General features: G+C 50.2%; 1 protein-coding gene across 8 annotated transcripts in view; it reads right to left on the reverse strand.

Annotated features, from left to right (window-relative positions):
* The window catches only part of ASXL1 (ASXL transcriptional regulator 1), a 47,418-nt gene that overhangs the window by 4,474 nt on the left and 22,129 nt on the right, over positions 1-20,815 (reverse strand). For 3 of the 8 annotated variants that reach the window (XM_081323727.1, XM_081323728.1, XM_081323730.1), the window contains 9 exons: positions 18,907-19,015; positions 16,256-16,370; positions 14,439-14,536; positions 10,789-10,882; positions 9,398-9,532; positions 6,553-6,716; positions 5,261-5,357; positions 1,664-1,769; positions 74-653 (listed from right to left, as the gene is read on the reverse strand). In XM_081323727.1, coding sequence (XP_081179853.1) covers positions 74-653; positions 1,664-1,769; positions 5,261-5,357; positions 6,553-6,716; positions 9,398-9,532; positions 10,789-10,882; positions 14,439-14,536; positions 16,256-16,370; positions 18,907-19,015 — 1,498 coding nt within the window. Of the gene's footprint in view, positions 1-73; positions 654-1,663; positions 1,770-5,047; positions 5,200-5,231; positions 5,358-6,552; positions 6,717-9,397; positions 9,533-10,788; positions 10,883-14,438; positions 14,537-15,701; positions 15,939-16,255; positions 16,371-18,906; positions 19,016-20,815 lie in introns of those variants that run through there. The other 5 variants (XM_081323729.1, XM_081323732.1, XM_081323731.1 and 2 more) reach the window with 5 other exon arrangements.

The following is a 20,815-nucleotide window of genomic DNA, read 5'->3' on the forward strand; positions in this document are numbered from 1 at the left end:
GAAGCCAGGGAAGCCTAGGACCGCCTCCCGGCCCCCCACCAAGGCAGGCCGCAGCTCCCCGACTCTCTCCTACCCGGATGGGAGGGACTTTGGGCTCCTCTTTGGTGGGCTGTGGCTTTTCTGGGTGAACACTTTCAATTGTGTTACGAAAGGACTGACGGTCCTCGAGCCGCGGCTTCTTTTCGGGGAAAGAGGGGGAGGCGTTCTGCTCGAAGCATTTCCTCTTCTGCTGCTCCTGTGGCCCCAGAGGCAGGCTGGGAATCCGGTCCGGGGCTGCTGCAACCGCCACAGCCGCCACCTCGTCCACCTTGCTCAGGACCCTGGTCACCTCCGGGGACCTCTCGGCCGGCGGGGAGGCCCGGCTGCCTTGGCACTCCTTCACGGAGGGCTTGGCCTCTCTCTCCTCGACCGGAGCAGCCTCTGCAGAGGACGGCGGCGAAGCCTCTTGGGCAGGGGCGGAAGGCTCCGCTTCGCGCAATTTATGCCGGCTCCGGCGGCTCCGGCAGCGGAGCGAGCGCCTCTTCAAGTGCCCGTCGGGCTGGTGGGTTGTGGGAGTGCACGGCGCCCTGGCGGGGCCTTCTGTGGTGGCGGCTACGGTCCTGCTGTCCGCTTCGCTTGACGCCGAGTTCGGCTCTCCCGTGATCAGGCCCAGCCTGCAAGGGGGTAGAACAGAGTCAGGTGGCAGCTGATCCCACTAGACAGGTGTGTGTGTGTGTGTGTGTGTCCCCTAACCTGGCCACTTTAAGACTAACTCCCACAATTCCCCACCAGCGGCCTGCACCCCATCTTCCGTGTGGATTCACCACAGGCACACTGCCGGGGTCCTTGAGCCACTCGCTACTAAGAGAGGCCGTCCGCTTGACTTGCCCTTGGCTTCAGCCAAAGCTGCCCAACCGTGGCAGCTTTCAGACTTGTGGACTTCAACTCCCAGACTTCCCCAGCCGGCCATACTGGGAGTTGAAGTTTAGATTAGATTAAAGGTAAAGGTAAAGGTTCCCCCGCACATGCGTGCTAGTCGTTTCCGACTCTAGGGGCCGGTGCTCATCTCCGTTTCAAAGCCGAAGAGCCAGCGCTTGTCCGAGGACGTCTCCGTGGTCATGTGGCCGGCATGACTGGACGCCAAAGGCGCACGGAACGCTGTTACCTTCCCACCGGAGTGGTCCCTATTTTTCTACTTGCATTTTTACGTGCTTTCGAACTGCTAGGTTGGCAGAAGCTGGGACGAGTAACAGGCGCTCACTCTGCTACGCGGCACTCGGGATTCGACCCGCCAAACTGCCGACCTTCTGATCGACAAGCTCAGCGTCCTAACCCAGATTAGATTACCTTTATTGTCATTTTGAAGTCCCTTGAGGTTCACAAGTCTTAAAAGTAGCCACGTTTGGAGACCCCCTATGCTCGAGGGGCTTCTGGCCAGGGACCCCCATTAAGCTTTCCTAAGAAATGCCGTAGAGGCCCGCTGGGCCTTCCTTTCAAGGCGCTCTCAACTGAGCACAACCCCTCATGGTGACAAGCAGGGAAGCCGTCTTGGGCAGGAGAAACCTGTGGGGCCTTGGCCATGGCAACAGCCGCAGGGAAGCAGGGCCAGCTCCCCACAAAGAACCTGCCGATTATTTATTCAAATTCTAAGCTGCCCACCAGTCTTTCCAAACCGGAGACTTACTTCTGCCCGTAGTAGTCCTCAAAAAACCGCTCTTTCCAGACTTCCGTCTTCTTTTCCTTCTCCATTTCCTGCCTGATGCGGACTTGCATCTCGTGAGTAAACTCCCCTGAAAGGGGGAAAAGAAAGGGAAAAAAAAGAATTCGTTTATTTGGCTTCATGGAAACCCAGAAAAGAAGCACACAGAGAAGAGCAACCAGGATAATTAATAATAATAATAATAATAATTAATAATAATAATAATAATAAAGTTGGAAGGGACCTTGGAGGTCATCTAGTCCAACCCACTGCTCAGGCAGGAAACCCAGTGATGGCGAACCTTTTAGAGACCGAGCGCCCAAACCGCAACCCAAAACCCACTTATGTATTTATTTAGATTTATTTATTTAGATTTATTGTCGAGTGCTGGGTGGGCGTGGCCCGTTGGGCGTGGCCCATTGGGTGGGCGTGGCCTGTGGTGGTAACAGCAGACTGGCTGGGACTAAAAAGTTCAATCATTCAATTCCAACTTTGCCAGACCTTTTTTTTTCCTGTGAGAAGTTGAAATTGATTATTTATTTATTTATTTTATTTTATTTATTTAGATTTATATACCGCCCTTTCCCGAAGGACTCAGGGCGGTTTACAGGGCATTTAAAAGAAAGTCAATACAAACGTTAAAACAAATTTAAAAAGATTAAATAGAACCCTGAGAAAATTAAAACCCAGTTAAAATTAAAATTAAAAAAATTCTTAGCCTGGGCCAGAGAGCTCGAAGCGGCAGGTCTTCAGGTCCCGGCGGAATGAGCGAAGGTCAGGGGTGGTCCTAAGCTCCGCAGGCAGCTGGTTCCACAGGGCAGGCGCGCCCACTGAGAAGGCCCTACCCCTGGGTGTTATCCGCCGGAAATCTTTTACCGGCGGCACCCTGAGAAGACCCTCCCTGTGGAAGCGCACAGGACGAAGGGAGCTTGATGCTGGCAGCAGGTGTTCCCTCAAATATCCCGGACCCAAGCCATTTAGGGCTTTATAGGTCATCACCAGCACCTTGAATCTTGATTGATTGAACTTTTTTTTTTTGCACACGTTGGCAGAGGCCTAAAAGCAAAAAGGTTTTATAAAACCCAGCTGAAGGCCCAGGACTGGGGCGATGGCGCACGTGCCCAGAGAGAGGACTCTGCGTGCCACCTGTGGCACGCGTGCCATAGTTTCGCCACCATGGCCCTACACTATCACAGACAAATGGCTCTCCAGCCTCTTCGTAAAAACCTCCAGTGTTGGAGCACCCACAACGTCTGGAGGCAGGTTGTTCCACTGGTTAATTGTTCTCACCGTCAGGAAGTTTCTCCTTAGTTCCAGGTTGCTTCTCTCCTTGATGAGTTTCCATCCATTGTTGCTTCTTGTCCTGCCTTCAGGGGCTTTGGAGAATAGCTTGACTCCCTCTTCTTTGGGGCAACCCCTGAGATACTGGAAGACTGCTATCCTGTCCCCCCCCCTCGTCCTTCTCTTCATTAAACTAGACAGACCCGATTCCAGCAGCCATTCCTTGTATGTTTTAGCCTCCGGTCCCCTAATCATCTTTGTTGCTCTTCTCTGTACTCTTTCCAGAGTCTCAGCTGAATGATGAATGGCTTGGAGGCTAAGACACATGAAGAAGGGTTGTGTGAATCCGGTATGGCCAGTCTAAAGAAAAGAAGGACTGGTGGGGTGGGGGTGGGGACAGGATAGCAGCCTTCCAATATCTCAGGGGCTGCCAAAAGGGGGGGGGTGTCAGCCTGTTCTCCAAAGCCCCTGAAGGCAGGAGAAGAAGCCACGGATGGAAACTCGTCAAGGAGAGAAGCAACCTGGAACTAAGGAGAAACTTCCTGACAGTTAGAACAATTAACCAGTGGAACAACTTTGCTTCCAGAGGTGGTGAATGCTCCAACACTGGAAGTTGCTGGAATTTAGTATATGTAGTTTAATGAAGAGAAGGGTGAGGGGTGACATGATAGCAGTGTTCCAATATCTCAGGGGCTGCCCCAAAGAAGAGGGAGTCAAGCTATTCTCCAAAGCCCCTGAAGGCAGGACAAGAAGCGACGGATGGAAACTAACCAAGGAGAGAAGCAACCTGGAATTGAGGAGAAACTTCCCGACAGTGAGAACTATTAATCAGTGGAACAGAAGTTGCTTCCAGAAGTTCTGGGTGCTCCAACACCGGAAGTTTTTCAGAAGAGACTGGACAGCCATTTGTCCATAATTGTCTAGGGTTCTCCTGCTTGAGCAGGGGGTTGGACTAGAAGACCTCCAAGGTCCCTTCCAGACTGATTGAAAACTGATGGCAGAAAAAGACCCAGTGGTCCATCCTGTCTGCCCTTTGACCTCGTTTGTTTTTTTTGCTTTTTAATAAATTATTTTATTATTGGTTTCCTGCCAGATATATCCCAACCTCGTTTAAAATCAGGTTCCTCTGGAAGTTGGTTCCAAGCTTCTTCTGGGCAACCACTTTTAAACATTGTGGTTAGTCCTCGACTTGTAATAGTTCATTTAGTGACGGCTGAAAGTTACAATGGCGCTGAAAAAAAGCGACTTACAGCAATTTTTTCACACGTACGACTTTTGTAGCATCCCCAGGGTCATGTGCTCAAAATTCAGACGTATTTATGACTTTTGCTAGGAGCCCTTTCTGCAGCCTTGCGACAAGCAAAGACCACGGGGAAGCCAGACTCACTTCACAATTCTAACACCTGCCGTGATTCACTTAACAACCGTGGCAAGAAAGGTCGTAAAATGGGGTTAAAAACCACTTAAGAATGGAAATTTTGGCCGAGGTCCATCCGTCCTTTTGAATTTTCCACCTTGTCGGTTTGAGGTTACCCTCCCCTGGGCTTAAGGCCTCTCCTAACCATATGTGGAAGCTTTTGCCGAAGTCCTTGGCCTTGATTACCGACCGCCTCATTCAACGACTGTCTGTATTATGACAGCGCTGAAAGAAAGAAAAAAAGCAGACGTATGAGTCAGCGCTTGTTCGTTTGCTGACATTTCAATCCTCAAGTCAGGGAAGATCATCAGCGTGTCCTGTTCCGAGTGTGTGAGCCAGAACCAATCGCGGAGAGCCAACGAGAGGTTCGCGTGTTCACACACACGCGAACAGCTAGCACGCCTGCACCAGGTTCTTTCTGCTGACCTCTGAAGCCTCAGCAGACTGAGAGGTACAGGTAGTCCTTGACTTATGACCCCGAGGTTTCAGTTGCTAAGCAAGTTTACATTCAGAGAGTTGCATCCCGTTTCACGGCCTCTTTTTGCCACATTTGGTAAACGAATCATTGCAGTCGTTAAGTGAATCGTGAGGCTGTTAAGAGAATCTGGCTCCCCCTTCCCCCCCCATTGAGCTTGCTCGTCAGAGGCCCGCTGGGAAGGTTATAAATGTTGACCACGTGACCCTGGTGCAACTGTCGTAAGTACAAGCCAGTCGCCAAGCTTCTGAATTCTGATCACGTGACCACGGGGATGCTGCAATGGTCCATGCTGGCCCAGGAATTCTGGGAGTTGAAGTCCAACAAGCTGCAAAGGGGCCATCGTTCCTCACCCCTGCTCCAAGGATAGGCTTGCCCACCCCCCTCTTCATCCCAGAAGCAGACCTACCGTCTGCCAGCCTCTCCCGCCAGCTCTGGGCAGCATGAGCAAAAAACTCGTTATTGAGAGCGCTTCCACTCAGACGCAGCAGCCCGTCTGTCCCAGCCTAGAAGGAAGCAAAGCCAACGTGAGCACAGCGCCCAAACCGGCACCAACTCCATTCCAAAGACTGGGGGGGGGGGGGAGAGAGAGAGAGAGAGAGAGAGAGAGAGAGAGAGAGAGAAAGACACAGAGAAAGTGAGAAACTGAGAGAGGGAGAAAGAAAGGAGACAGAGAAAGACACAGACAGAAACAGAAAAACAGAGAAACAGAGGAAGAAAGAAAGAAGGAGACACAGAGACAAAGAAAGACAGAGAGAGAGAGAGAGAGAGAGAGAAGAGAGAGGGGGGAGAAAAAGAGAGGAAGAGAAAGGGAGCGAAACAGACAGACAGAGAAGAGAGGGGGAGAGACAGAGGGGAGAGAAAGAGAGGAAGAAAGGGAAAGAGAAAAACAGAGAGACACACAGAAAGACATACAGAGAGAGAGAGAGAGGAGAGAGAAAGAAAGGGAAAGAGAAAAACAGACAGACACAGAAAGACATACAGAGAGAGAGAGAGCGGGGGGGGGGAGAGAGAGAGGAAGAGAGAGAAAGAGACTGAAAGAGACAAAAGGGAGAAAGGGAGGGAAAGAAAAAGAGAGACAGAGACACAGAAAGAGAGAGAGAGAGAGAGAGAGAGAGAGAGAGAGAGAGAAGAGAAGAGAAGGAGAGAGAGAGGAGAGAGAAAGAGAAAGGGAGGGAAAGAGAAAGAGACACACACACAGAGAGAGAGAGAGAGAGAGAGAGAGAAGGAGAGAGAGGAGAGGGAGGAGAGAGAGAGAGAAAGAGAAAGGGAGGGAAAGAGAAAGAGACACACCCAGAGAGAGAGAGACAGAGAAGAGAAGGAGAGAGAGAGGAGAGAGGGAGGAGAGAGAGAGAAAGAGAAAGGGAGGGAAAGAGAAAGAGAGAGAGAGAGAGAAGAGAAGGAGAGAGAGAGGAGAGAGGGAGGAGAGAGAGAGAAAGAGAAAGGGAGGGAAAGAGAAAGAGAGAGAGAGAGAGAGAAGAGAAGGAGAGAGAGAGGAGAGAGGGAGGAGAGAGAGAGAGAAAGAGAAAGGGAGGGAAAGAGAAAGAGACACACATACACAGAGACACAGAGAGAGAGAAAGAGAGAGAGAGGAGAGAGAGAGGAGAGAGAAAGAGAAAGGGAGGGAAAGAGAAAGACGGAAAGAGAAAGACACACACACATACAGAGACACAGAGAAAGAGAGAGAGAGAGACCCCCTACCTGTCTGTCCACCTCGGGGAGGAGGAGGAGGAGCTGCTGCTGGAAGTGCAGCGGGAGAGCATTGAAGGTCCTGGAATTGATCAGCGCCCGCAGGTTCGTGTTCACCAGGATGGAGCCCGGCGTCTCGAAGTCGACGTCGTCCCCCCGGTTCCTCTTCATTTGTCCTGCAGTTTCCAGAGAGCAACAGAAAACCAGGAATATTTACACGGCCCGTCTCTTGGGGGAGGCCTGCGTGCGCCGGCTCGCCTCCTCGGCGCAGGAAGACGCCCCGCTTGAAGTTGCCGAAAAGCTGCTTCGCCAACTCTCGGGTGTGTGTCTGTGTATGTGTGTGTGAAACGACGCAGGCAACCGGATCCCGCGCGGGAAGAGTTCAACTGGCTGCGGGTAGAACTCGGCTTCGGACCACAGCGGAGCCCAACATTTCCATCGCTGAGCGAGACCGTTGCAAAGCGAAGTGGGCCCCCAATTCTACCACTTTTCTCGTCACGGCCGCGAAGTGAATCCCTGCAGCTAAGGTAGTCGAACGGTCGTTCAGCGAATCTGGCTTCCCTGTTGACTTTGACGGTTGCAAAAGGGGATCACCTGACCCCCTGTAACCGTCCTGGGTAGACGCCAGTTGCCAAGCCTCTGAATTTTGATCACGTGACCATGGGGAGGCTGCAACGGTCACAAGGGCGAGGAATAGTCGTAAATAACCTTTTTTTAAAAAAAGTGCTGCTCTAACTTCAAACGGTCACTAAATGAGGTCCCTTCCAGCCCTTTGATTTGTGTGGTCTCCTATTTTCCCCACAACAACCCCATGAGGTGGGCTGGGCTGAGAAAGAGGGATGGACTAAGACAGAGGTAGGCAACCTCGGCTCTTTTATGACTCGTGGACTTCAACTCCCAGAATTCCTGAGCCAGCCACGCTGAGGGGAAAGAGAGAGGTTTTCAAGCTGAGCCATGCTGGCTCAGGAATTCTGGGAGTTGAAGTCCACAAGTCATGAAGGGGCCATAGTTCCCCCATGCTGGCTCAGGAATTCTGGGAGTTGAAGTCCACCAGTCATGAAGGGACCATAGTTCTCCCATGCTGGCTCAGGAATTCTGGGAGTTGAAGTCCGCGAGTCATGAGGGGGCCATAGTTCACTCATGCTGGCTCAGGAATTCTGGGAGTTGAAATCCACGAGTCGTGAAGGGGCCATAGTTCCCCCATGCTGGCTCAGGAATTCTGGGAGTTGAAGTCCGCAAGTCATGAGGGGGTCATAGTTCCCTCATGCTGGCTCAGGAATTCTGGGAGTTGAAGTCCACCAGTCATGAAGGGGCCATAGTTCCCCATGCTGGCTCAGGAATTCTGGGAGTTGAAGTCCGCGAGTCATGAGGGGGCCATAGTTCCCCCATGCTGGCTCCGGAATTCTGGGAGTTGAAGTCCACCAGTCATGAAGGGGCTAAAGTTTCCTCCATGCTGGCTCTGGAATTCTGGGAGTTGAAGTCCACAAGTCATGAGGGGGCCATAGTTCCCCCATGCCGGCTCAGGAATTCTGGGAGTTGAAGTTCACGAGTCATAAAAGAGCCACGGTTGCCTACTCCTGGACTAAGATAAGAACTCACCTATGTGCATCTTGCTCCCTTCCTCTCCATCCTGGTCAATTTTAAGTTAATCTGATGCTATTATTTATTGTTTTTATTCGTTTTTTACTGACTGTAAGCCATCTATGCGTGGGGTGGCGTATAAAATAATAAAAATAAAGCAAATTAATAGAACAGATATTGCCACCAGGTGATCCTCTTATGTCTCTCCCCCACTGTGGGGAAACCTGGCACCCCTTCCCCTTGGAAAACTATGCAGGGATGCAAGACCACCAGGGATTACCAGGGTGGGAGGCGAAAATGGGGAATAAACAATCTTGGAAGATGTCAAAAGGAAAACTATTTCATATCGCTGCCAAGAGAGAGAGAGAGAAAAAAAAGCCTTTTCTTTTATGCCTCTGCCCTGCGTGTGTGACCTCACCTAGCAGGAGGCTTTACTTCGAGGCACCGTGGAAAAATAAACCCAGGCTGGTCCCTGACGGTCTTTTAAGAGGATTTTAATCGTTTATTTATTCCAGCCTACATTCGGCTAAGTTGACTGGATGGAGCTTTTAATCTCTCTTGCTACTTGTTATAATCATGTGCTGAGCACGGTTTATTTTATCCTTTGCCACGATGGGGTTATCTCTTGTCAAATTATTTACCCTTTTCTTGCTAGGTTCCAAACTCGCTTTGAACTAAGCAAAGCGATCCGTTTTCCTGTTCTTTCAAGAGAGAAAGAAAACAAAAAAAAGAGTGGGAGGGAGGGAGGGAGATATGGAGATTTGAGGGATCCTTGGAACTCTCTTGAGCTTGGTGGTTATCTTGCAGGCGTTTCATCTATATGTCTGTCATAAATATGAATCAAGCATCTGAATGCAAATCACAAGACCCTGCAGATGCTGCAACATCCCAGCCGATTGGCGCTTGTTCTGGACTCAGCAGAAGCGCCAGGATCAGTGCTGAGCTCCAGCTGGATCCTGGCGCTTCCGCTGAGCCCCGACAGCCCTGCAGCTCTAGCCGTCTCTCGCTCAGGCTTGTGCGGTGCTGCCACCGGTTCAGCTCATTCCCCTACCCCGCTACTTTTCTTGGATGGTCGCGTACCACCTGCCACCTGCCAATGTACCACAGGTGGTACCCGAACCACTGGTTGAAAAGCCCTGATCTAGGGGACATCTATTGGTACGCGTACACACACACACACACACACACACACACACACACACGCCATCTTAAAGTCAGCCGGATCCCAAAGGGCTAAAGTTCCCCCTGTTGAGAGAAGACCTTGGGTTCTACCTACCACTCGAGGGCTTGCGGACTCCCCGGAGCAGGTGGGGGGCTTCCCTCGCCATCTCTGTCCGGTTGCAGAGTGTGCTGGGCAAAACTGAGGAGGAGCTGCTGCTGCTCTCGTCACCAACCGGCTTCCCCGCCAACCCTGGAATAGAGCCCCCGGTGAGCCCAGGCCTCCGCGGCTGCCAGCGACCTTCCTCCCCACCAGCCCAGGTTCACCCAGTGGAAGGGTCACGGCAGAAGAGACACTAGCGGAAGGTCGGCGGCCCTGACTCTGCCCACCGTTATCTGTTTACTGACGGGAGGGCAGGAGAACGCCCAGGGGCAAGATGGGTAGCCCTCAACTTGCAACGGTGACTGAGCCTGGAAGGAACGGCTGTTCCGTTGTGCCACTTTCTCAAGCCGGGGACAACGTGGCTGCCTTAAAAGGAACTGGATTAAAAGGAGTAGCCAAAATGGATGGATGGATATATACATAGATAGATCGATGGATAGATGATACATATAGATGATAGACAGATACAGACAGATGATAGATATGGATGGATGGATGGATGGATGGATGGATATAGATTAGAGTGGATAGACAGACAGACAGAGATAAAGATGGATGGACAGATGGATGGATAGGCAGATAAAGATAGATGGATGGACAGATAGACAGATAAGAGGATACACAGAGATAAAGACAGATGGATGGATAGACAGACAAGAGAAAATAGACAGAGATAAAGATAGATGAATGGATGGATATAGATTAGATTGGATAGACAGACAGATAAGAGAGGATGGACAGAGATAAAGATAGATGGATGGACAGATAGACAGGGGATGGACAGATGATAGATCTATATATAGATGATACATATAAATTAGAGATGATAGACAAGATAGACAGACAGACAGACATAGATATGGATGGATGGATAGACAGATATAGAGGATAGATAGACATGGGCAGATAGAGATAAAGATGGATGGATGGATAGACAGAGAGGATAGACAAACACAGAGATATAAAGATGGATGGATAGATGGATAAGATGGATGGACAGATGATAGATCTATATATAGATGATACATATAAATTAGAGATGATAGGCAGACAGACAGACATAAAGACAGATGGATAGCTAGCTAGACAGGTAAGATGACAGGCATAGATAGATGGGCCAGAATTTATGCCTTCCAGGACAGTGTTTTTAACTTTAGGAACGTTACAATGGGTAGACTTCAACTCCCAGAATTCCCCAGCCATCTTAACCTTCCCAAGCTTGAATGACCCTTGCTTTCAGCAAAGACCAAGTCAGCAACGAGGACTGCTTCTGAGTGACTTGAGGCTGGGGTTGGAGAGGCCACATGGGTGTGGTAGTCCCGGGGGAAAGAAGAGCTTCCACTTACCGGAAGAGGGTTCCATGTGAGCCCCATTGACTTTCAGGGGTGTCAGGACCACACGGGGAAGCATCATGCCTGCCTTTTTCTTCTGCTTGCTCACCTGTTTCAAAGGAAATGGAGAGAGCTTGGCCAGGGGAAGACGGAGGAAGCCCAGAGATCGAGTCTCTTGCTTTCTCAGCAGGCAGGATCAAAGGGCCTGGCACCCTCCATTTCGGGACAGCGAGACCTAGTGGTCAGAACCTCAGAACTGAAACAAAGGCAGCTTTTCCAAAAGACCTTCCTGGGTTGCCAATGGAGCAGGCAGGTGGTGCTTCTCCACACAGCCTCCAGACAGGTAGCCCTGGACTTACGGCCACAGTAAGTGGTCTGTTGCTCGAGCCGGGGGCTGGACTAGACGACCTCCAAGGTCCCTTTCAGCTCTATTTCTATTTCTAGTCTAGTCTAATTTTCTAGTTATTCAATTAAAGTGAGAAATTTGTTAAGTACACTTTACGACCTTTCTTGCCTCAGCTGTTAAGGGAATCGCGGCAGCTGATAAAATTAGTAACCTGGTTGTTAAGTGAAATCTGGCCTCCCCTTGGATTTTGCTCGGCGGAAGATAATAATAATAATAATTTAATAATAATAATTTAATTTGTATACCGCCCTTCTCCCGAAGGACTCAGGGCGGTGAACAGGGCAATACATAATAAAAAACAGGATACAAAAATTAAAAAGTGATTAAAAGATCTCGTGACCCAGGGGACACGGCGACTGTCATAAATACGAGTCAGTTGCCAAGCGCCTGAATGTCGATCGCCTGACCACGGGGGAACGCTGCAAAGGTCCGAACTGTGAAAAGCGGTTCTAGGCCACTTTTTTCAGCGCCGCTGTAACTACGGTCGGTCACTAAATGAACTGTCGTAGGTCGAGGAGCACGATCTCAAATGGGAACCTTACAGTGCCTCCCAGTGCTGGCCCTCCTCTCCTGCCCTGGATACAGCAGTCTCGGGTCCCCTGTGATGTTCAAGAACAGGGTTCTTCAAACTTGGCCCTTTTGTGACTTGTGGACTTCAACTCCCAGAATTCCTCAGCCAGCGTGTCTAGCTGAGGAATTCTGGGAGTTGAGGTCCACAAGTCATAAAAGGGCCAAGTTTGTTCTAGAAAGTTCAGGAAGCCCTGAACAGGTTACAGGTAGTTCCCGACCTTACAACAGCTCATTTAGTGACCGTTCGAAGTTACAACGGTGCTGAAAAAAGGTACTTAGAACCCCTTTTCACACACACGACCAATCACAGCATCCCCCGTGGTCACGTGATCAAAATTCGGACGCTGGGCAACTGACTCATATTTATGACGGTTGCAGTCTCCCCTGGTGTGTGTGTGTGTGTGTGTGTGTGTGTGTGTGTGTGTGTATGTTGCCATCTTCTTTTGTGTGACCTTTTGACAATCAGTCAACGGGGCAGCCGGGAGATTCGTGCAACAACTCTGCTACTATCTGCAGCGATTCACTAACTGGAGAGCCATTTGTCTGGAATGGTATGCAGACATGTCAAACTCATGACATCACGTGACATCACACAACGTATTGGAGTTTTTTCGCCATTGCCGGCAACGGGGTGGGCGTGGCTTCCCGATGACGCGTCCGGCTTGCGGGCCGGCAGTTTGACACCCCCGGTATAGGGTTTCCTGCCTGAGTAGGGGGTTGGACCAGATGACCTCCAAGGCCCCTTTCAACTTTGTTGTTGTTATTATTATTATTACTAAACAATTGTGGCAAGGAAGGTGATGAGATGGGGCAAAAGTCGCTTAACGCCTGTCTTGTTTAGCAACGGAAAATGTGGGGCTCCGTTGTGCTCGTAAGTCGAGGACTGCCTATACTTCTGATCACCAGCAAAAACATTCGTTTTATTTTATTTTATTCATTTTTTTTTTATTCGTAACATTTAAGAGCCACCCGTTTGGCTTCCCAGGGGCACCCTGGGCGGTGCACGATAAAATATTAAAAGCGTACGAACAATAAGGAATGTGTAGGAGAGGCAAGGACCGAGAGAATTAACTAGGTCAGCGTGACTTCACGGCGCGCTGTTACCTTCCCACCAACGTGGTACCTGTTGATCTACTCGCCTTTGCCTGCTTTCGAACTGCCAGGCTGGCAGGAGCTGGGGCGAGGACGGCAGCTCAGCTGTCACGTGGCACTCGGGCCTCAAACCTGGCTTGCTGGCTTTCCAGCTGACAAGCCCAGTGCCCTAACCGCTGAGCAACTGTGCCACCCAGAGTAAGAGATGGGGAGAAAGGATTTCTTGTCTTGAGGCCGTCAGGTAGGACCACCGTCTGTGAATGCTCTTTGCCCTTAACTTCCTGCACCGTGCAAAGGATTCGAGCAGGGCTCTCCAAACGTGGCAACGTTAAGACCTGTGGACTACAACTCCCAGAATTCTCCATCCCCATCTCAGACCCCTGGGTTGGTAAGCGGCCTCTGAAGACTCTCTCCCCCTTTAACATATATTCGGCTGCTTCCCTCCCCATTTCTATTCACACACACTCACAGGAAAGAAACATGGAAATACAGGACAGAGCAGTGGTGGTGAACCTGTGGCACTCAAGAGCCCTCTGTTGGCACATGCGCCACTGCTGCCAGCAGCAGGTCCATCAGGCCACCACCACTGCCGGCTTGCAAGCTTGAGCAGAGGTGGTAGAGCAGAGGTCACCAACCATTATCGATTGATGGACTGGAAGAAAAGGGAGGGGGAAGCATTTGACATGCATGCATGCATGGGGCTGTGAGCACGCACACGCTGCAAATGGGGTGGGTTTAGTGCCTGCGTGAAACTCACTAGCCCTGCCCCGTTCTTCCATGGTGCAGCGTCTTGTATCTGCACCCCGCAGTGCTGCGGTGGCCGTTTTTGCCCCTTGCAGCACAGTGGCCCATTTTTGTGCCCCCGGTTTTGCATGCCAGAGGCGGCACTCAGAGGTGCCTCCCTGCCCCCTCGAGGGCACCACAATGCTGATGCAGCCCTGGCACTTTGCGATAAATAAGTGGGTTTTGGGTTGCAGTTTAGGCACTCTGTCTCTAAAAGGTGCGCCATCACTGGGATAGAGGTTCTTGTAAAAAGCACGCCAGCTCTCCTGCAGAAAGATCATCCAGGGGTGCTTTTGCTCCAGTTAATTCTATCCAGGTCAACAAAAGACACTTAGATTACTCATCCAGGCCTGTCTTTGGGGGATTGTAATACAAATCTGGACAAGCTTTGGCCAACCTCCTCTCTAGCAACCAGAGGCATTCTCCAGGCCCGGCTCTGGGCAGCTGCGGTGCCAAATTCCAGATTCCAACTGGCCAACGAGATTGCCCACCAGGGCAATCTCCCTTCCCACGCCGATCTCCGAAAGGCCTCTGCCCCACAAGTCGAGACACAACTTTGTCGCACAAGGAGTCTGCAGCTGCCGCTTCCTTTTTTTCCCCAATTCGCAAGGCTCTGTTGAAATCTTCCCACATCTAATTTCCTTTAAAATGGGCCACCCGCAGCAGTTTTATCAACACAGAGGAAGCTCTCCAGTGAACCCTCGGCGGGTGTTAAGTAGAAGCAAAGGAGGAATAAAGGCGACTTCCTCTTTTGTGAGACAGCTCCGGGGCTGTGCTCACCTGCCACCTGTGGGCTCCACTCCGGCCTTCCTACCTGTGATGCTGTTCGAGTGCTCTCTCGGAGGGAGAGCGTGCTCTTGCTTTGGGACTCCGTGGAACAGGAGGCGTTGGAAGAGGTTTCATCCAGAGACACTGGAAAGGAAGGATCAGATCATTGGATCAGAAGCGGTGAATGCTTCAACGCTGGAAGTCTTTTAAGAAGAGACGGGACAGCCCTTTGTCTGAAAGAGGGCTTCCTGCTCGAGCAGGGGGTTGGACTAGATGACCTCCGAGATCCCTTCCAAATTCATGATTATTAAGAATGCAGCCAGATGGGCAGTTCTGGGGCACCCGGGGTGACCCACGTTATGCCACTGAGTTGCGAGGGCCACTGGAGGCCACTTTGCTTCCGGGTTCAATTCAAGGGCTGCAGCTGCCAAAAAAGGCCAACACAGTGCTAGGCTGCGTTAACAGAAGGACAGAATCAAGATCAGGTGAAGTGTTAATACCACTTTACAAGGCCTTGGTAAGGCCACACTTGGAATCCTGCATCCAGTTTTGGTCACCCCGATGTAAAAAAGATGTTGAGACTCTGGAAAGATGATTAGAGGTCTGGAGGCTAAAACCAAGCCTTGGTGGAGCAGTGGGCTAATGCCTCAAGTAACACCAGCTGCCTGCAATTAGTGCAGGTTCGCATCCCACCAGGCTCAAGGTTGACTCAGCCTTCCATCCTTCCGAGGTAGGTAAAATGAGGACCCAGATTGTTGGGGGCAATAAGCTGACTTTGTAATAATGCCACTTGGGGGGGGGGGGGTGAAAGCCCTAATAAGCAGGCATATACATAGAATGAAGGCTATTGCTAAGCACATTGATTTGTGCTTTAGATTGTAAGCCGCCCTGAGTCTTCGGAGAAGGGTGGGATATAAATGGGATTAAAAAAAACCACCATCCTAGAAAAGTGGTAGCGGGGGAGGGGAATGAGCTGAACCGGTGGCAGCACCGCACAAGCCTGAGCGACAGACGGCTGGAGCTGCAGGGCTGTCAGGGCTCAGCGGAAGTGCCAGGATCAGCGCCAGGATCCAGCTGGAGCTCAGCACTGATCCTGGCACTTCTGCTGAGCCCAGAAGAAGCGCCGATCGGCTGGAATGTTGCAGCAACCCCAGGGTCTTGTGATTTACAGTCAGATGCTTGGCAACTGATTCATTCAGTGACCAAAACCTACTGCAACCACCCAGCAGAGGTGTGTGTGTGTGGGGGGGGGGAAATAAAAACCAAACACCCCCCACCCCACCTGCCGATCCTCAACAGAAATGCTCACAACAATGAAAACCTCGGACAGGAGGAAGAGCGCCGCCGGGCGGGCAGGCAGGTGTCTTGCTCGGCTGTGGCTTGGGGGGCCCTTTTTTCAGTGCCATGGTAACTTCGAACAGTCACTAAGCGAACTGTTGTAAGTCGAGGACTACCTGTACTTCATCACTTTTTTCCTTTTTTTTTTTGGTCATCAAGTTTTTGACACCTTGCTAGGCGATTGGTGGTACTCGGATGTTGCCATATCCTAAAAGTGGTAGAATGGGTGAAAAGATTGAAAAGCCCTGTAGTAGGGAACTTCATCAGTGCTAGAAGGGAGTGGGGTTTTGCAGAGTGGAGGAAGACAAGGACTACGGCTTTCAAGCGCGACGGGGTGGTCTAGAAGTCTTGAGTGCTACTGCTATTTATTGTCCTCACGTTTTTAACTACTGTAAGCCCCGCCTGGAGTTAGCTCTGAGAGAGACGGGCGGCATATAAGTTGAATAAATAAGCGATAAAATAAAATAGCATCCTCGTCTGTCGAGGAAGCCGCTGGAGCCAGCTCGGAGTACGTAGCACACTCACCGTCATTATCCCCGCTCACAGTGCTGGCAGCTTCATTGGAACCACTGCTCTCTGCGTCATCCAACTCTTCTCCTTCAGGCCCGGCGAGGGTCCGAGACCACTGGGCAGCAGCTTTCTGGAAGAACCAATCAGAGCTTGAGAAAACGTGTCTTGGGAGCCAGAGGGGAGGATCCCGGGGATAGAGGTGAGCTTCAGGGTCCTCGTTTCCCCACTGTCCAACTACTGGGTAGCCGCTGCGTTCGCCTTGGCTACAGTGGTTAGCCAATATAAATAAGCTATATACAGATAGACCATAGTCAACGGGGAGGCCACCTTGGCTCTTTTGTGACTCGTGGACTTCAACTCCCAGAATTCCTGAGCCGGCCAGGCTGAGGGGAAAGGGAGAGGTTTCCAAGCTGAGCCAGGAATTCTGGGAGTTGAAGTCCACGAGTTATGAGGGGGCCATAGTTCCCCCATGCTGGCTGAGGAATTCTGGGAGTTGAAGTCCACCAGTCATGAGGGGGGCATAGTTTCCCCAGGCTGGCTCAGGAATTCTGGGAGTTGAAGTCCACCAGTCATGAGGGGGCCATAGTTTCCCCAGGCTGGCTCAGGAATTCTGGGAGTTGAAATCCACCAGTCACAAAAGTGCCAAGGTTGCCTACCCCTGGGCTAAAATGACGACGACGATGATATACAGGTAGTTCTCAACTTACAACCATCCATTTAGTGAGTGTTCCAAGTTGCAATGGCACTAGAAAAAGTGACTTGCAATCATTTTTCACACTTACAACAGTTGCAACATCTCCATGGCCACACGACCAAAGTTCAAGCACTCAGCAACCGACTCATATTTATGACAGTCACAGCATCCCGGTGTGTGTGTGTGTGTGTGACGTGATCTCCTTTTGCGACCTTCTGACAAGCAAAGTCAATGGGGGGCAAGCCAGATTCACTTAACAACCGTGTTCCTTCAGTGGCAAGAAAGGTTGCCAAAATGGGGCAAAACCCACTTAACAAGTCTCGCTTAGCGATGGGAATTTTGGGGCTCAACTGTGGTCGTAAGTCGAGGACTACCTGTGTTGGTGCTCTCTGAGCTTGGCGGTTTGCTTGCAGACTTTTCGTTACCCAACGAGCAACTGAGCTGATGAGTGTGGAGTTGGCTTCCTGTTTATTTATACACGGTGGCTTGCTCTGCCAGTGTTGGTGTGTGTGGGTTTCCTCCTTGATAATTTCTTGATTAGGTTATTGTTTTCTGGTTGATTATTTGTCTGGTGTTAATAACTGCTTATCTGGGCGTTGGCTGCCCGAGGGGAGGGGGTTCTAGTCTTGCAGACCTTTCGTGACCCAACTGTTCTGCCCCAGCCTGCGTGAGTCCTTGTTAACTCACAAAGGACAAACAAACCCCTCTTCCAACAAGTAGGATGGAAACACAGGAAAAACAACCCCTTTAATATTATTTACAGACCTGCAAAATGTCCCAAAAGCAAACAGAACACGATTCAAACGGAGAATTGTTCACAGGCAAGGCAATCAGAACATGATCCCATGAAACTGGAGTCCTTTGCCTTCAGCAACCAGCACCGCCCACACCTTCCCTCTTTATTATGCAGCCCCAAGGCGTGGCTTCTCAATGCTTTCTCCTCCGCCCTTGGAGTCGCCCCATTGCCTCCCTCTGTCCTGCTCTTGTTGCCTGTCGGCGTTTGCAAGCGTCTGATGTCTTCCAGCTGTGAGTCCTCAAAATCTGACTCAGCTTCCCAGCACAGCTGGGTCTCAGCCTGAACACGAGTGGAGGGGCCAGGCTTGTAAGTCCTGGAGCTCATCAGAGCCTTCCTCCGACTCTGATGGCTCTCCAGGCTCCTCCTCCTCCTCCTCTGATTCCCCAGACTCAGCTGCTGGGTCCACCGGCTGGCACGGAATCACAACACCAACTGGGGAACATCCTCCGTCTCGGCTTTTTGTTATCTTTTGGGAAGGGTGTGTAAATATGGATTACTTCTAGGTGTCTATTGATGGCTGCTTTATCTGAATGTCAAGCTTCCAAGAATTCCCTAGCGTTTGTGGATTTGGCTTGGTCCAGGATGCTCACAGTTTCCAAGCTGGAACTCCAGTTGAATCTGTCCATGGGGTGTGAGGTTCAGGAGTTTTCATTCTTTCTTCTGCTACTTGATGTTCATGGATGCGCTCTGCTGCTCGTCTGCCTGCCTGTCCTACATGGTGGTAGTTATAATCCTGTATGTTGTACGCACACGATCCAATCTGGGTCGGTCACAGTCTTCTGAGCTTTTGGACTGGTGCTGGGGCCCATCTTCACGGAACGTCTCTCTACCAGACTAAGTCTTTATACCAGGGGCTGGCTGAGGAATTCTGGGAGTTGAAGTCCACAAGTCTTAAAGTTGCCAAGTTTGAAGACCCCTGCCTTATGCTGTATGCGCAAGGACCGTGACAGCCACCGTGTCAGACAGAAGGCATGCAAGGAAGCTATCGTAAGTACAGCATGGTACAATATTCCTGTTTTAAGCTTGTATTTACCGATCTGCACCCAAAACTGGCTAATGGCAAGTTCTAGATCTGAGACCTTATCACCAGTCAGGTGCCAAAGTTCGTACAAAATTCAGCCGTCAGTTAAGCCTTCCCCCAGTCCATGGATTAAAGGAATAGAAATCTGGTCTTACCTTGAGAGTAAACAGGCTAATCCGCCCAGGTAGTTTGTAAAAAAGCCCATCGCAGCTTCTTGAATTGGAGTGAAGCATCGCGTTCAGGCAGGCCAGCGGGGACGTGCCACTGTGGAGGGAAAACAGGCATCATTCAACCTGTCAGGTCAAGACAGACCTTGCTCTGGAACTAGTGGAAAAAATCTGTGGAAAATTCTGACAATCTGACATATTATGAGCAGCCCAGATTGTGACAAATGGAAAGAAAGAAAGAAAGAAAGAAAGAAAGAAAGAAAGAAAGAAAGAAAGAAAGAAAGAAAGAAAGAAAGAAAGAAAGAAAGATGGAGGAAGGAGGGAAGGAGATGGAGGAAGGAAGGAAGGAAGGAAGGAAGGAAGGAAGGAAGGAAGGAAGGAAGGAAGGAAGGAAGGAAGGAAGAGACAGGAAGGAAAGAATAAAAGGAGGGAGGAGGGAGAGAGGAAAGGAAGGGAGGGAGGGAGGGAAGAAAGAAAAAAAGAAAGAAAAATGAAGGAAAGAAAGAAAGAGGGAAGAGGGATGGAAGGAGGACAGAGGGAGAGAGGGAGGAAAGGAAGGAAGGAGATGGGAGGGAGGATGGAGGGAGGGAGGGAAGGAAGAAAAGAGATGGAGGGAGGGAGGGAGGGAGGAAAGCCCATGAGAACGACACAGAGAGTTACTAGACAAGGCCTGTGTTGATAATCAGGCAGGGAATTCTGTCCTCTTCCTGGTCAATCTCCAGAACGTGGAGATAGCCAAAGAGCTGCTTAGGAGTGCTTTGAATTTCTGTGAGCTGATTTCAAGGACAAATAAGTCTGGATCCAGCTGCCCTTTGTGTAGCAACTCCCCCAGGCAGTTGTGGGGAACAACCCACTTGTGCCTGCCCTAAGGGCGAGGGGGGGGGGAGCTGCTGCCTTGGCCGCCTCCGGTGTCCCTTTTCAGAGCAGTCCAGGTATTTAAGCCTCGGCTCTTGGGAAACGAGCAGCTTATCGGGTTTTGGAAAAGGCCCCGGGACAGGTTGTCCTCGGCTTACGACCACAACCAAGCCCAACGTTTCCAGTGCTACGCTGGACGGCTGCTTAGTGAGCGGCGCTGCGTTTTACCACCTTTCTTGACACGGTTGTTAACTGAATCACTGTTCAGTGACTAACGGGGTTGTTAAGCGAATCTGGACTTTGCTCGTCGCAAAAGGGGATCACGTGAGACACACACACACACACACCCCAGGGACACTGCGACCGTCACAAATACGAGACGGTGGCCAAGCGGCCGAATTTTGATCAAGTGACCGCAGGGAGGTCGCAAATATGAAAGACGGTCGTGAGTCACTGTTTGTGCAGTGGTGTTGTAACTCTGAACGGTCACTAAATGAGTGATTGTTAAGTCGAGGGCCACCTGCGTAGATTTCATGATATTTTACAGCAACGAAGTAGAATTATTAGGTAATGTCTTTTTTTTTGTAAAGCAAGAGTTTCTATATGGTTAGTGCATGGATGTGTGTATATACACACACACAAATACATAAAATATTTAGCAATGACTTTTTTTTAAAAAAAATCTAGGTGTTTACATTTTGGGGGCTTCCTTCTCTTCTATTTTTTTTTTTGCTTCAGTTTAGTTTTAAAATTGTTTATTGCCTCTAGTATTTCCTTCCTTGTAAAGTTTTGGATGCTTATACTCTATTTTTTATAACGTGGGTAAAAATACAGTTGGAAGAAAATGATCTGTAGCATCTGGAGATGAGAGTTGTCTAAAGAGGAAAAAGGCTAAGAAAAAAGGAACTGATAAGTCGTTCTAAAATACGTTTTTTTCAATCTTGAACATCTCAAGAGAGATTCGGTTTCAATTTATTCTTTAAAAAAGGAAGTAGGCCTCTACACTGAAAAATTACACATAACTGTTCTAAACTTGAACTTC

The sequence above is a fragment of the Vipera berus genome (genome assembly GCF_964194415.1).
Source record: "Vipera berus genome assembly, chromosome: 3".
In the NCBI taxonomy this organism is placed as follows: Eukaryota; Metazoa; Chordata; class Lepidosauria; order Squamata; family Viperidae; genus Vipera; species Vipera berus.